General features: G+C 41.8%; 1 protein-coding gene across 1 annotated transcript in view; it reads right to left on the bottom strand.

The window, feature by feature from the left end:
• Positions 1-15136, bottom strand: part of EDEM1 (ER degradation enhancing alpha-mannosidase like protein 1) — a 39720-nt gene extending 24584 nt beyond the window's left edge. Inside the window, exons 1-3 of the mRNA XM_001364758.4 lie at positions 14333-15136; positions 6663-6735; positions 1604-1707 (exon numbers count right to left, since the gene is read on the bottom strand). Of these exons, the coding sequence (XP_001364795.1) occupies positions 1604-1707; positions 6663-6735; positions 14333-14859 (704 nt within the window). The 5' untranslated portion in view covers positions 14860-15136. The remainder of the gene's footprint in view (positions 1-1603; positions 1708-6662; positions 6736-14332) is intronic.
• Positions 15137-17709: the final 2573 nt, after the last annotated feature.

Genomic DNA, 17709 nt, shown 5'->3' with positions numbered 1-17709 from the left:
GAGGAAAGAAGTGAAGTCAGAGCAGGAGAATGACCTGATAAAATAAAAAGAAGAGAGGCTAGAAGTCTTGAGGTTAAAGAGTAGGTTTAGGAGAGTTGAAACATCTGGAAAGAGAAAAATGAAAGTTACAGTCAGAGAGAGGAATGCCACAGGTCTTGAGAAAGGAAGTGGAGCTCACTAGCAAGATAGCTAAAGTGGAATGACATGAGATTAAAGTCATGGAGAAGGATCATGAGATTAAGAAAGTCATGGGGTCTAAGGAAACTGAGGAATTAGGTAGCATCAACATGAATGCCAAAATCTTCCAATAAGCAAGAGGAAACAGTCTAGCAAAGAATAATACTTAAATTTTTTTTCTTCCCTAAAATACTCCCAAGTCTAAGCAATAAAATTCATTTCCCTTGAAGCCCTAATGTATTTCCTCAAAAATTAAATTCTTCCTCTTCAGGGTGATTTAGACATCCAAAAAAATAAATTTTAAAAAATCTAAGTGATCAACTAAAAAAATGGTCTCTATCAACCAAGGCCTATCACCTAGGGAGTCTGGTTCAGCTGATAAGCAGTCAATAAATAGCCTTAAGCAAACAACAATAGCTTCTTGAGCCCTAGAGTAACCATAAAAAGGGGAGGGGAGAAAGGAAAAAAGTTACTTCTGAGCAGCCAGATGCTTTCTAAGTTAACTAGAACACATCCAGGAGCCCAAGAATTTCTCTGAGCAGGTCTTCCTATGCCCTGGAATGTCTCCAGTTATCTTAAAGAGGCTCTAAAAATCTCAAGACAAAATGGAAAGGATGCTTTAATTGAAGAATTAACAACATGTCATATAACACTACATGTAGGGGAAATCTGCAGTACTCTTTCAAGAAGTCAGAGAGGCTCCCCTACTCTGAGCTCTGCCAAGGCCCAGGTCCAGAGGGCCACAGACTGGGGACCAAGCCCAGCTCTGAAGCAACTGATGTCTTGTTTCACTTCTGCCAAACCTTGGTTTCCTTAACCATGGAGTGGAGATTTTAATGCTTGTCTACAGCTCAAGGCTGTCATATGGAAATGTCTCTGTAAGCCTTAAAGCTCTAGAAAAATGTTTTCACAAAGGAAAATAAGGCTAGTGATCATCAAGGGAAGTCATTTAAATCTGGCAATTCTTCAGTGATATAACTGTATTTTTAAAAAAAGCAAACAAAAAGCACTCTTCTTATCCCACATTGAGATAGTTTGAAACTTTTTGCTTACCATTTGTGTAAGTTGTGTAACTTTTTAGTCTCTTCAAAATGATGCAGCTAGGTGATATAGAAGTTACAGTGCTGAGCCTAGAATCATTCAAATGCAGCCTTACATACCATATGACCCTGGACAAGTCACTTAACTGCTATTTGCCTCTGTTTACCCAATTGTAAATCAGGGATGATAATAATACCTACTTCTCAGTATTGCTGTGAGGATCAAATGAGATAATATCACAAAAGCACAATGCTGGGCACTCAGTAGGCACTCTTTAAATGCTTATTTCCTGCCCCTTCCCTTCCCCCTTCCCCATTTCACAACCAGAGGAACCTTTCATTTTACACACAGAAAAATGTCCTCAATCAATCTTTTTTATGATTACCTGATTGTAGCCTCAAAGACTTGGACTGTGGAGTCTTTGTCAAATGAAACTGTGTTGATCACTAATTTCACTGCCTTCTGGAACTCTGATGAATTTCCCATTATCTTGAAAGAGGAACATAAAACATTAAAACCGCTTCAATGGAAATGGAGGCTGCAGATGTTTTAGACAGTTGGGCTACTCCCACATAAGCATCTGGATGTGGTGTTCCAATCTACTAGGCGCAAACAAGAAGCCGAGAATTGCAAAGGGTCCCATTTATGTAATGTGTCTTCTCAAAGAGCAAATTCAGCCTCTTGGGGAAGCTAAGTCCCTTATTTCCAAGAGACAAAAGCACAAAATCACTCTCTTCCTTCCCTCCCACTCAAGATCAGTACCATTAAAAACACCTGGCAAAATGAAGTCTACAAATAAAATAAAGATCTTAGGATCTTGCTACTTTCTCCACAAATAAATTTACAGATTTTATCTAGAGAATGCCAAATATTTTCTGGCTCATGATCTTATCTCATCATCATCATCTATTTGGGGAGATTTTTAAAAACACTTTTTTATCAAGATATTGACATTGTAAGGAATTATCAATTTGATGTTGAATGTTGGTTGAGGATTTTTGATTGTTTTGGTTGAGGTTTTTGCATACCAATCAAAATCCCTTAAAGAATAACATAGCAGCCATTTCATGTTTATATGAAATGAATGAAAACTAATTCAATTTACTAAGAAATTACCCTAGGAATTCCTGGCTATGTCAGGGGTGTTACAAACCCCGCTAAATCACAGATCTGCAGCCATACTCTTTTCAATTCTGGAACCTGGGGGTATGGTGGGAAGAGTAGAGATAGGCTACACAGTCAGAGGGCTTGGACTCAAACCAATAGCTAGATAATGAGGAGCAAGTCTCAGTCTTTTTTCAGTATCCTCATCTATAAAATATGGATCACAATACTTGTGTAAATATGATTATGATGAGACAAGATCTTTGTAAATCCTAAAGCCCACAAGGCTGTAAACCTTAAAATGTTATATGTGGGCTGCTATTATTATTTATTTTGCAATACTGTCTACTTCTAATTCAAAGCAACCATTTGCTCCCCAACAAACTTTTCCACCTCTTCTTTTGACCCAACCCACAAAAACAACTATTCTCAGTTTTGGTACCTACAGCAGTGATGTCATACTCAAATAGAAACATACTAGAGGAAGCATATTGACTACGAAAATCATAAATTAATAATAGCTTTATTGTATTGCATTTTTATTTATTTTGTTAAACATTTCCCAATTGCATTTTAATCCAGATCAGGCTACATTCAGGGAGGGGATTGGGTTTGATACCTTATTAAATCTATTTTAATATTTTTTTTTTTACAGATGAGAAAGCTGTTCCCCAAAGAAGTGAAGTGACTTGTCCAAAGTCATACCACTAGTAAGTGGCAGAGCAGGATTTGAACATAGGTCTCTGCTTCTCAAGCCCATGTACTTTCCATATCAAAATCAAACAGAAACCATCTCTAATTATCCATGTTTTAGTCCATTATCCTAGAAAACCAGGAATCACAGCTGGAATCAGAACCCAGGCCTCCCAACTCCCAGTGCTTCATTATTTCCACTATAACAAACTGCCTCTCTTTTAAGGATTGAGCAGCACACTGAAGGTTATAGCAATGGCAAGAGGAACTCCCAGAACTCCCCCACAACTCATTTGTACCATTCCTAGGATATAATGGTTACAAATTATGACACACCATGGATGAGGATAGCCTCAACTGTAAAACTGGCACCAGCAAAACAAGGACCATGTAAAACATTTTAATAAATCTTTATCTTCTTTCTTAGAATCATTATTAAGCCAAGGTAGAAGACTGGTAAAGGCTAGGCAAATGAGGTTAAATAACTTGCCCAAGGCCACGTAATTAGGACAGGTCTGAAGCCAGTTTGAACCCAAACTTCCATCTCCAGTTCTGGCTAACTCTATCCACTAAGCTACCTAGCTGCCCCTCATTTTAAACATTTAAAACCCCAATGTTCTACAAGGAAACTCGGGTTTTTTTTTCAAGGGATAACTTCCGTAAGCAGATGCAGATGGCTAGAATATGAAGAAATCTTAACACAAAGCTGTCAACATGGAAATCTAGAGATCTCCAGTTTATTTAGTTTGAGGGTAGAAAGCCCAGGTTTGGACCTTATCACAGGAGAGTTTTCCCCCTGAGGGAAGGTCCCTTTTCACCAGACAATGGACATCCTGGTAGTTTGGGTGGGGGGAGCTAATCCCATCCAATATTAAGTATCTCCTTTGTCCCTATGGTTTCTCCCCCTAGGCTAAGGTCCATTACCAAAGCAGCCCAGCTCGGAGCTGAGTCTTTCCCTTTTGTGTCCATTGTAGAGCACCAACAGTCATTCCTGTCTGGAACTCCTCATTTTCCTTTCTTACCATTGTAAAGTCAATCAACTGCCCCTCTAATCCTAAGCCCCCCAGGTCATCTAGAGTGGTATATAGGTTCCCCAAATTCTTTTGTTCCTAGGAGTCCATCCTGAGTCAGTGGCACTCCCAGGGGTCCTGACCAAGGCTTCCAGACTCTGTGCAGTCTTGGGGAGCAGCTCTGTTGTAACCTAGTAGCGCTGGACCCCTTTTTCCCTTGATTAAAGAGTGATTTTGACTACTTAATAGTTCTGCATTTTTTTTCTAGTTGACAAAGCCTAAAACTTAGATTGTTCATCTGGATGAGTGGTCATCCCAGGGGAGGTGTTGGGTGACCACTCCCCTAGAAATCACTCCTCAATTCACATGATAATAATAATACTTACAAAATTCATTACTATTTATGAATATAAATAATAGATCTTAGAAATAACTTCTATTTTTATATATGTAAAAATTATAAAATAATATTTATAAGTTATAAAGCACCTACTATGTATCAAGATGAAGGATTCAAACATAATGAATCATGGGAACGATAAAGATGTATTCAAAAGCTGATTCAAATGAGCAAGAAGTTCATGAATCAAACATGAATATATTTTTAATAATTCACATGATTGATTTATACTGAATCCTATAATCAGAGAAATTGGATTGGGGTAAAAATTATTAGGACAAGACATTAAACTTCTATTAACATTTGAGGAATGCAGGCAAGGGTGAAAAGTTCTTTGGAATCTCAAAAGGCTTAACTTTACCATCTGAATAAGCAGCATGGAAATGCTGATATTCAGGAAAGATTTCAGACAAGTGATTCCTGGAGGAAAAGAAGTTTTTTACAAAGGCCAGGGGACTTTCAAAGAGCTTCTTCCTAGCCACCTGGCTATTTTTTGTAATTAAGACTTATGAGCTGATGTAGTGTCTCCATTAGTTTATCAGAGAACTCGTGGGAGTATTAACATATTAAATAAACCTTCTAGGTCAAGGGTCAAAGAGTTATCTTTGCTTTCTGAGGGACTCCATATTATCTGTCTGTCTAGGTGGCTCTTATTCTCTATAAGTCTTCTATTTCTACCTTAGCCTTCCCACCCTTCTTTTTCCAATCCTCAGCTTCCCTTCTAGGACCAGGCTCTATGCTAAGTACATTATAAATATCTTCTCATTAGATACTCATAATAACCCTAGGAGATAGGTGCTATAATTACCCTATTTTATAGATGCAGAAACTGAGGCCAACAAAGTTTAAATGACTTGTCTGGGAAAAAACAGCTGGTAAGTGTGTGATAGGTTTTGAACTCAGGTCTTTCTGACTCTAGTCCTAGCACTATCCACTCTCGTACCTTGCTACCTCACTAAATCAATTCTTTATGATCATTATTTATTAGTTATACTTATCTCATTTAATTTACCTCACAATAAACCCATGAGATATTCTAAAAGGCATCACCCCTATTTCCTTTTTCAAAGAAGAAACGGGCTAAGAAAGGTTCATGGCCTTGCTTTTTTGTTTGTGGTTACAGAGGCACACTTTGACTCTTGATTCTCAAAGTTCTCCTGGCTCTTTCTTTGAGCAACACTTCACTGTTGTGTTGTCCTTTCCTATCACCACTCTCTTTGGTGTCACCAGGAATTACCCAGTTTTGTAAGTGCCCTTCGTATGTGTTGGAAGAGAGGCAGGAAGCTCAGGGTCCTATTTTTATTTTAAAAGAAATGAAACTGAAACTGTTATGGGTACCCTGGTTCAATGAAGACAGGTAAATGAAAAGACCTACAGAGGGGGGCTCGGTTAAAGGAGCAGACTCTTCAACAAAAGGATTCTGAATTCTCCCAATCTCTCCCACCTGGTTGGATTCTAGACTTTATTCCAAGTTTAATCAGCCCCAAGAGCTTCCAACTCACTGCTGCCACTGCCACTGCCACTGCCACTGCCACTGCCACTGCCACTGCCACTGCCACTGCCACTGCCACCTCCATCCCAATCCTCAAGACCTAAGAGTAAATGAATGTAATCTGTGAAACTAGACCAGAGGAATAACTTTCTGACCATAGATGATAACAGAACAGAAAATGGCACTTTTGGCCTCTAGAGGCAAACTATTCCTGGAAACCATGTCAAAAGGCAAACCAGCTTCAGAAAATAGACGGAACAGGTAGAAAAATCCATTTTTCCCCCTATTCAAACATCACTGCTAATATATCACCATAAAAGGGAAGGCCTGCCAGGATAGAGATACTCATCAGAATCATGAGATTTGTTCAACTTGAGTCAGTTAACAAGGGCTAGTTCTCTATATAATTCTGAAGATTCACATTAGGGCTTTCCGAACAAAGCACTATAGAGGGCAGCAATGAGAGAAAGAGGTGCTCTCAAAACCTAATCTATTTCATTTGTAGCATGTTCCCTTCTCCTCCCCTTTGAAAAACCAGTTACTTATTTTCCCACTTTCTAAGCTTCCAAGGAGAGCAACTATTTGAATATATAATCTAACCAACACTGCTCTCTTACGTAGCTATCGTCTTGGCTGTTTTCTTCTCATGCTTAAGTCATCCTTTGGGAAGAAATAATGAAAGTACTGGAAAAAACTTCTTAATTTAGAAAAAAAATTTTTTTTAAATAGTAAGTTAGCCACTTACTGCAAGTGTATCCAAGGCATCAACCAGAGTTAAAGAATAGTTTCCTAGAACATCATTGATGTTCACATTTGAACTGTAAAAGAAACAAAGTTGAAGGTTATAAGACACAAGAATGATCCCTTTCATTCAAAGAATGACTTACAACTAAAATACAAAACATTTTTACAGATTACTTCATTTGATAAGCACAATAACCCAATAAAGCCAGTGGTGAAAGTAATATTGCCCCATTTTACCAAATAAAGAAACTAAGGCTCAAAAGAATTAACTGACTTGCCTAAGAATACAGAGCTGGAAAGCAGCAGGACTCCAACTCCAGGCTTGGGACTCCCAATAAAATGCTTTTTGCAGTTGGTCTATCCTACATCAAATTAAGTTAGGTACTTCCAAACAAAAACTGAGAGTCTCTTCTTGACAGGTCACACGCTAGTTCACAATACTAAATATGTCTAAGATGACAGTGTCCATGCCAGCAGTACTCACAGTTAATCAACTCTGGAGCCACATTTGAAGGCTGGTGGAAAGAACACTACACAGCGAGTCAGGAGACTAGCAATCTTGTAGTCCCAGGTCTGTCACTATCCCTCTTTGTGAACTGGGCTAATCACTGGGCCTCAGTTTCCTTATCTGTAAAACAAAAATGACTGGACTAGATCTCCTAGGTCCCCTCTACCTCTGAAATCCTATTCTTCATCACCATTCCATGTCTATTATATTCTCTAGTCTAGTATAATATTCAAAATCAGAAAAGTAAGCATCTTTAGCTGGTTACACATGAAAGAGCCATGTGACTACCACCATGATTTGGGTATCACGGTTTATGGCATGAATTAATATAACATAGCCTCATTGATTTCTCATCCAGAGTGGCACCATCATTCTTAAGGAGATTTTTCAAATGATGGCAAAGTAGAGGAAAGGGCAGAAGGTTGTTGTTGAAGTCCCCAGCTAAGTGCGTAAAGTATAAGGCTTAAAAAAACATGTGTTAATGGTGGTAAAGATTATCCAGTATCTCTGGTTCCCACTTTCTCCCTTTTCTACTTAGTTGTTTGTTCCAATACCTCTGGGGAAGAGAAGGTCTGAGCTGCCCGATGTGGATATTCCAACAGCAGTCTACAATCCATTCACACCAGGCTATCCTCTGCTGTTCTTGTCCATGTCCTCCCATAAATCTTCCATAGAAGATTTACCATTCAGCACACAGATCCCTTCCTTTAAAGGCTTTAAGCATTTCATAAGGACCAACAGAGCCTTAAGCTGTTCATCTGTCATCCCTCTATCTCTACATGACCAAGCAACCTTTGTTTCTAATCGTATTATTTCATTGATGATTTGAGGAGTCACAAAAGTCCCTCCTTGGTGCTCCATTATGTGAGGAGTTGATTCTGGTTTCTCAAATGTAATACGAACCAAAAGCATAAAATCTGATTAAGTGACTTGTCCAAAGTCACACAAGCTAGTGACAGCAGGGATTCAAATTTAGGTTTTCTGACAAATTTGGGTTTTCAACACTTTTCGCTATCTCAAAGATCATGTGAAAAAACTCAATAACTTCAGTGTACCACAAACTGAGTACAAGTCAAGAGTGTAAATGTAGCAGCCAAAAGCTAAACTAAACTAATGCAATCTTGGGATGTATTCATAGAAATGTCTTGTGTCACCAAACTATAAAACAAATTCCTCCTTTGGGTTAACTATCAATAAGCTATTTTCTTCACATGTACTTTGTGGAGGGCTCAAGATTTGTGGTAGAGAAACTGGGTATTGGTTGGAAGTGTCGAATATGAGAACAGATCATGTTCAGTATGAGGGAGGCAATCAGCTCCCCTGTCTGTCCTTTACCCTGATCATCCTACATCTGGAATATGATATCCAGGCCATTACATGAAAAAGTCCAAAGGAAAGTGATTGAGAAAATGATAAGAAATCACTTTCTTCTGAAAATAAGTTGAAGAGAACGAGAAATGATTCATGACCAAGGAGACAAATTCAGAGCAGAAATTTGTCTTGAAATATTTAGAGAACTACTATGTAGAAGAGTTACTAGACTTATGAGAAAGTGCAATAGGAAGGAGGTTATGATCTTCCTAGACAAGTAGATAAGCCAGTCTGCCTTAGGTAAGGCTCTTCCCGTCTATTTTTGTGTCTTCACTCGCATGTCTGGTTTGCTTCACAAGATTGTAAACAGTTTAAAGGGTAAGAATTTGATCATCTATTTCTGCTATACATGTGATATATGATATATGACTATCACCAGCATTATTAACTGGCTAAATTGTCAGAACCTGGAATTGGGTTTACAACTTAATTATAGTGTGAATTTTTATCACATCCACATCTCTCTGTCTCAATTTTTATGGTGTTTATTTTTGCCGTTCTATCCGTAGTGTTTAGCACAGTGGCTGTACACAATAGGTATTTAATAAATGGTTGTCAAATTGAAAAACAGAGAAAAAACCCTTGTCTTTGACTGAAAAAATAATTTTGAATAATTTGTCCTCTTAATGAGCACTGATTAACAAATAGAATCTCAGCCACAAGAGTAATGCAAAGGTAGGTTCAAGACCCACCTTTGGCATATGCTATATTTGTATCCCTTGGCAAGTCATTTAACCTCTAGGTGCCCAAGGCAACCTTCTAAAATAAGAAACTGTAGACAACATGCCAATCTGTTAGAAGAGCTTCCTAGGTTCAGGAGCTCCAAAGATTGATGAAATCAGTTTCAGGGCACAAAGTATTGAGGGCAAGGGCTAGGACAAATATGGACAAATAGTCTCCTGGTCTCAAGTGGCTGAAAGCAAAGAGACAAAACAATAATGAACACATTAGAGAATATAAGAAAATACACAATTAGATGTTAAAATACATGGTCCTTAAATAAGTTTTATGAACTCAGAGGAAATGGGGCTCATTAAGAGCAATCTGAGAGTGGCATCAAGGAAAAACTGGATAAGCCAAGTTTTTAAGGATGGATAACATTTAGTAGGTTCAGTGTGATGGGGATGGCATCCCAGCAAGGAAACAATCATAAGTAAAACAGGATTTCAAGTGTGAAGGGACCTTCATCTAGCCTGATACCTGAATAAGAATCTGTCTTCTTCAACTACCTGAAGACTTCATGAGGGAGGAACCCAACGTCCACTGAGGCAACACTTTCTATTTCTGGTCAGCTCATTACTAGGAAATACTTCATTAAATTAAGCAGAAACTTGCTTTTAATATGAATTTTTCACTTCTTGTTCCTACTTCTGCCTGTTGGAGACAAGCAGAACAAATCTAATTCCTCTTCAACCTAAAAGCTTTCAAATACTTTGAAGACAATTATCATGTCCCTTAAAAAAAAAATAGCACTATGTAGGAAGAGGAAGGGACCATAATTCATAGAATATGATGCTCAGTAATGAAATTACCAATAAATATTTACATAATTTACACTAGACTACTCCAAAATATTACTTTTGTATCCAGTATAAACAGGAGTATGTAAAGAAACTGTGATAAGGGGTTAGTCTAATTTCATTCTTGCAACTCCCAGACCTGGCATAGCCCTTGAATGAATGCTTTGAGGATCCAGGATTTATGAGTTGTGATTACTCTCCACTTACCAATCATCACTCCTGGAAAAAGCACTGGCTCTGGCTTCAAATCCTGCCTCTGACACTTAAAATCTCAGTAACCTTGGGTCCCTGGTCTCCACTGGGTCTCTGAATCCCCAACTGCAAAATGAGAAAGCTGGACTAAGTGCTGCTGAGGTCCATTCTAGCTCTAGACACATGATCCAATAATCCTATAACTTAAAGACTTCATGAGCCAATGGAGGCTGAAAACTCTCCATGGCCAACCTGCCGAGGAGCCTACAACTAGCTGACATGAATTACCAGCAAACCTTTCCAGTGTAGTAGATCCTGCCTATCTTGTGCTTCAGAAATCCAAGGCAGCCAAAAAGTCTTCTCACAGTTAAAGGCAGTTCATATTTATGCAATTGAATCTGTGTTAAGAGTCAGGTAAAGTGGGAAAGAAAAATCTTTGTAAAATGGTCGGGAATTATTTTATTAATATCGATCCTCCCAGCTTTAGCAAATATGCCACAGAAAATGATAAACCACAAATGTATACTGTTACTGATTCTTAACAGGGGGAGTGTTTCACTTTTTACTTCACTCTGTTGTAGTCTGTTACTGTTTGCTTGTGGTTCATTCTTTGTGACCCCGTGGACCATTAACCATGAGGTTTTCTTGGCAAAGATACTGGTGTGAGAATTTATTTTCACATACTCTATTAATTCTTATATCACGGCCCTAGAGTAGAAAGGCTTTGTTTCCTATATGGTAGAGAGAATTACTGAGTTGAGGTCTTAGACCTCAGGCACCATCCAGTCTATAGATGTCTGCCATTTCTTTGTCCTTAGATATGTGTTCCTTTCAGAAAGTCTGGCTGACTGGAGGATTTTACAATGATTCTTTTCCTACCTAGGTGACAATGTTACCCATCATTACCTATCTGACCATTTGAGGAAAGGCAGAGACTAAGGACCCAGCTCTTAATTACAGAGGTCTGGGGATGTTCAAGAGATGAACTCCTAAAACTCAATAGATGTGCCTAAAGAATGTTCTGGGTCTTTGGTCATCAAGAGGGTCTCCGACTTGCCACGTTATTGGCTATAATGCTAGCTCAATCAATAAATTTATATTCTTACACATAAATCAGCCTCCTAAAAGAATTTTATTTGTAACACTGGAGTGGTTTGCCATTTCCTGCTCCAGTAGATTAAGGCAAACAGCCATTAAATGACTTGCCCAGGGACACACAGCTAGTAGTATCTGCGGCTAGATTTGAACTCAGATCTTCCTAATTCCAGGCCAGGGCTCTATCCACTGAGCCATATAGCTGTTTCAGTGTTGCTGTCCTTTTAAATTACTTTTTAGTTAAACAGAACACATTCTGCTGTGTGCATCTCAAAAAAAATAAGCAGGCCTTATTATTGGAATACAAACATGTCCTACTCAGGGAGTTGGCAGGGGAGAACTTGGGATGGCTCTATATTGAACCTCTCTCTAGCTACAAAAGTCTTAATGCACATCTCTGAGGCAAGTTTTTTAAAGGATTAGGAATAAGAAGAAGGAAGAAGTTTCCATTCTGATCATATGCCTACATGCAAAGACTGGCATTCTTTTAAATGAGAGAATGGAAAAAAACAACAAAAAACAGTTTTGGTCAATTTGAAGACAGTGTTTGATCATGTAATGTCAACACTACTAAAAATGACACCACTAGCTAAGCAGCTATCCCTTAAAAAAAAAAAAAATATATATATATATAACTACTATATGAGTAAGCAGATTATTCCCAAAAGAATATAATGAGTTAATAATACTGGTCCATACTCCATGTAATCTTAGAGACCACAGTATGTTTAAGCTCTTAAAAACCGTGGAGGTGATAGAATGTTTGAACTGATGGATGGGACTTCAGAAACCTAAGCTCAATACCCCTCATTTTGCAGATGAAGAAACTGAGTCCCAAGGAGTTTAAATGACAATTGGCTTGCTCAAATATCTCTCTACATAACTGGCAAAACCTGGAATAGAATTCAAGAATTCTAAATTTATGTAACATTGATTTATAATTTCCCACTCCCTCTTTACCCACTTTACTCCCATAAAAATTCTATCTGATCTTAACTGCAAAGTTAAGGGGTGGGGGGTGGGGAGGGTACCAAGGCATTCTGCTCCTAAGAACAGGGACATTTAGTTTTTGTGTTTCTAAACGCTCCCTTATGCCCGAGTCTAGCACCATTCTGGGAATGTGTAAGGGACTTAAGAAATGCCTGTTGATGTAATGAATGATATCCTACTGAGATAAAGGTCCAGATCAGAAAGTTAATTAAAGAATACATATTTACTCTGGGATCACAAAATTCATCTATTAGCCAAAACCCCACCATAACTTGAAAAAAGTTATGTCTCCTGTTTTTTGTTTGTTTGTTTTTAAACCTTTACTTTTTGTCTTAGAGTTGATATGCATTCCAAGGTAGAAGGGCAGTAAGGATGAGGCAATTGGTGTTAAGTGACTTGCCCATGGTCACACAGCTAGGACATGTCTAAGACCAGAGTTGAACCCCACATGGCCTCCAGTTTCCAGACCTGGTTCTCTACCCAGGGCCACTTAATTGTCCCAGTCTCCAGAGTTTTTAGCAAACTACGTTAAAAATTCTTTCAAGTCCCTCTTCATAATCCTATCCTATCTGGAATTGAAAATGTTTGAGCATTTCAATACTAGTCCCTCTCTTTTTATGGAGATCAGAAGGGTATAGGAATATTTGATATTAAAAAATCAAACATTCATTTTGGCCACCTAAAAAAACCAGTTCTTCCTCTCCCTTCTACTACCCCCCAAAAAAAAGATAAAAGTTTAAACTAAGTATGATGCATTTGACTAAGACAATATAATTTCATTCTAACTACCATTTTCCTCTCTGACAGCTAGTCAAAAATACTTGGGTTTGAGTTAAAAAATAACTCAATAACAATTCAAAGTTTAATTTTTAGATATCAAAAAAAAAAAAGCTGAAAGCCAGCTTTTCTGGAACAACTCTATATAGTGAATCTAGCTGGTTCCACTTTATTTTTCCAACTTGGGGGGTTTGAAAACGTATTAGTCCTAAACCTACAAAGCCTACAACTATAACACTGGGCACAGGCTCCTCAGAGGGCTCAAAGGCAGGGCAGCTGATCAGTTTATCCCTCTCAGTTCTCCCTATACAATACAGGTCAAAAGGAACATCCTTAACAGTTTAAAAAAAAAAAAATTGTTCCTTCCCATCACCATCCAGGCTAGCTTACTTTTATAGAAGTTCTTCTAAAAGAGACCTAGGAGGGCCTTTGCATTCTTGGACTTAATAGTAATGGACCATGAACCTCTCAACTCTGACTCGGGAGTTAGCCTTCCTCCTCTCTCTGTGTCCCTACCATATGGCACTTGGGGATGTGATCTAAGAGGGCAGTTTTTAAGCAAGCCAAGGACAACAATTCTAACACTCTGACCCTCCAAGGAAGTCACGATTTTCTTCTAACTAGTGGTGTCCGAGTCCAGAGTGCTAATTAGACACTTTGCTCTTGAGAAGCCCTAACTCACATCATCCCCAGGGTTGACTCATTGCAACTCCCCCTGCCATCGTAGGCTTCTCAGAAGGAAAACCCGGTCCTTGCCCTACCGGAAGGTTGGACACAGATAGAATCAGTTTTCCTAGCAGGGGGATTCAGTCCAATGTGGAGGCAAGTGGTCTTCCCAACTCCCCAGTGTTCCAAAAATGACTAAAAATTGGGTAGGAAGTGAAGGTGGTGTTGGCTGTTGTTTTAAAATAAGGATGCCCTTTTCCTAGGTCGAGTGGGAAGCCCCCGAGGATCGCCAAGGAGTCTCTTAGTATCTCAACTTTACCGGGGGCTGGAATGGGAGTTGCCCACAAAAGGGAAGAAATCTGGGCAGTCCGAGCTGGGACCGGATAGCCGGACAAATGGTCTTTCCACTGCGAGGTTTCTCCAATACTCCCAGGCCCCCTCAATGTGGCCCCTGGCCCTCCGAGGTCACCTCTAGCCCCAAGTCCTAGCCGTCCCGGGTCCCCAGCCGTCCGGCCCCGACCCGTCGGGTCCTCCCAGGCCCGGCACACTCACGGGTTCCCGCGGTCCGGCCCCCGGCCCCGGCAGTGGATGGGGTTGAGCTCGTCCTCCGGGAAGGCATGGGCCATGTAGTTGTCATAGCCGAAAGCGAACATGCCCCGGGCCAAATCGCGCATCTGAGCCCGTAGCTGGGGCGGAAAGGCGCTGCTGTAGCGCCGCTCGTACTCGTCGACCCCTCCGCCCGGGGCCCAGCCTCCCAGCAGCGACGCCCAATACGATTTAGGGCACATGCCCGGCCCCGGCGGTTCCGGGGTCCCTGGGCCCTTCTCGGGCCGAGACGACTGCTCCGCCGGTGTTCTCCGGGATGGCTGGGGGCCCCTGACTCCCGGCGCCCCCAGCCAGTAGGGCGGCGCGGAGGAGGCGGCGCGGCCCTCAATGCCCTTCAGGTTCTGCAAGCCGAAGCTGATGGGGAAGCGCTGATAGAAACCCATACTAGGGCCCAGGCCGAAGGCGAGCCAGAGGGCGCCGTGGAGACCGAGCCGCAGCAGCAACAGCCCCAGGACCAGCGACTTCCATTGCATGGTGACCTGGGCTCCGCGGGCATTCTCTCCGAGTGCGGGGCCTCCCCGCTGGTTCAGCAAACGAGCAAGCAGCGGATGGACGGATGGACGAAGCGAACGACAGAAGCTGCCGGCCACCAACTCACTGAGCCTCGAGCCGCGCCGACCGCCCGCCCGACGGCGACACAGCTACTTCCCCTTTAAGGGACTCCCCCGTGACGCACCAGGAACTCGCGCGCAGTAGGGTGCCCGGACCCGCCTCCACCCCCAACGCCCGCCCCAGGGGCCTGGCCCAGCTGGGACGGAGGCGGGGCCTGACCAGTGATCCCCTCCGGTCTCATAGGCCCGGCCGAACGTCAGTAGCCCCGAAAAGATTCCGCCCCCTTAAAGGGCAGCGCTACTGAGAGGGGCGGGATGGAATGTGCGGACCGGGCTGTCGTGGCAAGTTGTGGCCACTCGAGAACTTCCAACCAATGGCAACCCGGCAGGTGGAGGCACGCCCCAGCCTGTCGGCTTCGAGACGCCCTAGACGCTTGGTTAGGGAGGTGCCGGCTCCTGGGCAGTGTCGCTTTAGGATCCTAGGTCTAGAGCTGGAACCTCCACAGGTTGGCAGAGGAGGAAAATGAGGCCCGAAGAGCTCGGGACTCAGCCGAGGCCACCCAGGCAAGTAAAGCGACGGAGATTGGTTTTGAGCCCGCATGTGCTGGGACCCTCCTCCCAGACCTCTCTGCCTTCTCCATCGTCCTTCAGTGAGCCGGTGTCGGATCCTCCCCCAGCTGACCCTATGTTGCCACCGTCCATCCCTTCGCTGCTTGCCAAAGACTTGAGCCCACCGAGATTAAACAAGACCAAGGGAGGGGCTGTGGCGGGCACATGTGGAAGGGGCGTGCTTGGGCCAGGGGCAAGACGAAAAATGCCACAACTAGTCATCCCGCTTTTTGAAGCAGGGCAGTGAACATGTCACCCTGTTCCCAGCAGCCTTCCATTCCATTGGGGAAAATAATCATCCCAACCCCTGCCAACTCGTTCCTTCTGCTAATTAACATTTCAATAATAACACATAGCACTTATATACTCCCTTAAGGTTTGCAAAGTACTTTACAAGTTTTATCTCATTTGATTCTCACAACCCCCCTGCTAAATAAGTGTTATTATTCCTGGTTTGAAATTACTAGAGACGACAAATGCTTTACCTAGATTCACAGCTAGCCTTGAGCAGAATCTGAGCCCAGGTCTTCCTGACTCCAAGTCCAACAAAGTAACCATTTATCTCCATTATCTTTATTTTATCCATTTATCTCACCTGAAAACCTCTGTACGAGCTCCTGCCAGGCTTCTTCGATAGCCTTCTGGAGGATTACCTCCCCTAAAGTCTTTCCTCCTAAGCCCCTCCAATTCATGTCAAAGTGATCATCCCAGGTCCCACTGCCCTACTCAGTAAACTCCAGTGACTCCAACATCAAGTGGAAAATTCTCTACTTGGCGTTCAAAGCCCTTCAAAACCTCCACTCGTTTGTCTGTCCCTGCCCTACCCCCTCTCCACCTGGCAAGGAGTGTTCTGGCTTCTGATCACCGTCCTACATCATCTCACTGCCACTCTCCTGAAGAGCAGAGACTTTTTACCTTGAAGTAGACACCTTTATAACTTATCATATTAAGCTATTAGGGCTTTGAAAAGCTTAGTGACTTGCCCAGGGTCACAGAGCCAGGACATTAGAGGCAAGACATGAAGATCTGAGCACATCTTCTCAGTTACAAAGCAGGAGGGTGGCACAGCTTATAGATAAAAAAGGGAAAGGAAAAAGTAATTCTATACAATTCATCAAGTGCCAGGCACTGTGCTAAACTCCACAATTATCTCATTTGATCCTCACAACCCTGAAGGGAGGTACTATTATCTCTATTTACAATTGAGGAAAGTGAGGCAAAGGTAAGGGACTTGCCCAAGATTACAGCCCTAGGAGACTGAGGCTAGATTTGAACTCGGGTCTTCCTGATTCCAGGTTCTGATGTGCTGTGAGGTTCTTTGCAAGCCTATAGTGCTTTGCAAATGTTATATATTAATATTTTGTTGTCCTGGGCCAACTCTATTATGCTGTGGCTACCCCTATAACATATTAAACTGAAAAAATCTTGGATTCAACTTTGCTGCACTATCATCCCTAGACTTCATCCAAATATGGCTACTTAACACCTACTAGAAAAATGGGCATTCTGTTTGGAACCAGAAGGCCTAGATTCAATTCCCAACTCTCCATCAGTTTGGCCAAGTCAAATGCCTTTATGCCTGCTTCCTTACCCATAAGGATGAAGTTCGACTAGATGATTGGTTCTATATCGAGGATCAAATATGTGAAGTTACTTTAAAAAAATATGGCTAGAGCCATGAAGATACAAATGATACTGAAGTCATGCTCAGGGACAGTCATTTCACACCTCCTCGTGATGCTTTGTGGCAGGCAGAAGGGAGCTAGATAAGGTGGACAAATGCATGCTGGACTCGGCGTCACTCTTCCATTCCAGCCCTTTTGCCATTAGTTGCATAAGCTTGGGGAAGCCACCATGATTCTCAAGTTTCTTCTTCAGTAGAATCAGGCTACTGAACTAGTTTGTCTTTCTGGTTCTTCAAGTTGGGTAGCCACCACCCAGGAGGCCAGAAAGGCTGCAAAGGTTGGAGCCCAAAGGGAGCTCAGGACACTGGCCAGTAAACTGAAGGAATGAAAGGATGTGACCCAGTGCACGCCCAGGCTCAAGGACCTATTTGCTACACAGAACTGGTGGTAGGACAAGGCCACACTCTTCTGCTGATTCTGTTGTAGCCATTACATTCCCACAGCAAAGCATGCCTTACTAAACACCACAGTGCACAAC

Source organism: Monodelphis domestica, chromosome 7 (genome assembly GCF_027887165.1).
Source record: "Monodelphis domestica isolate mMonDom1 chromosome 7, mMonDom1.pri, whole genome shotgun sequence".
In the NCBI taxonomy this organism is placed as follows: domain Eukaryota; kingdom Metazoa; phylum Chordata; class Mammalia; order Didelphimorphia; family Didelphidae; genus Monodelphis; species Monodelphis domestica.
This window is presented reverse-complemented; position numbering and strand designations above follow the sequence as displayed.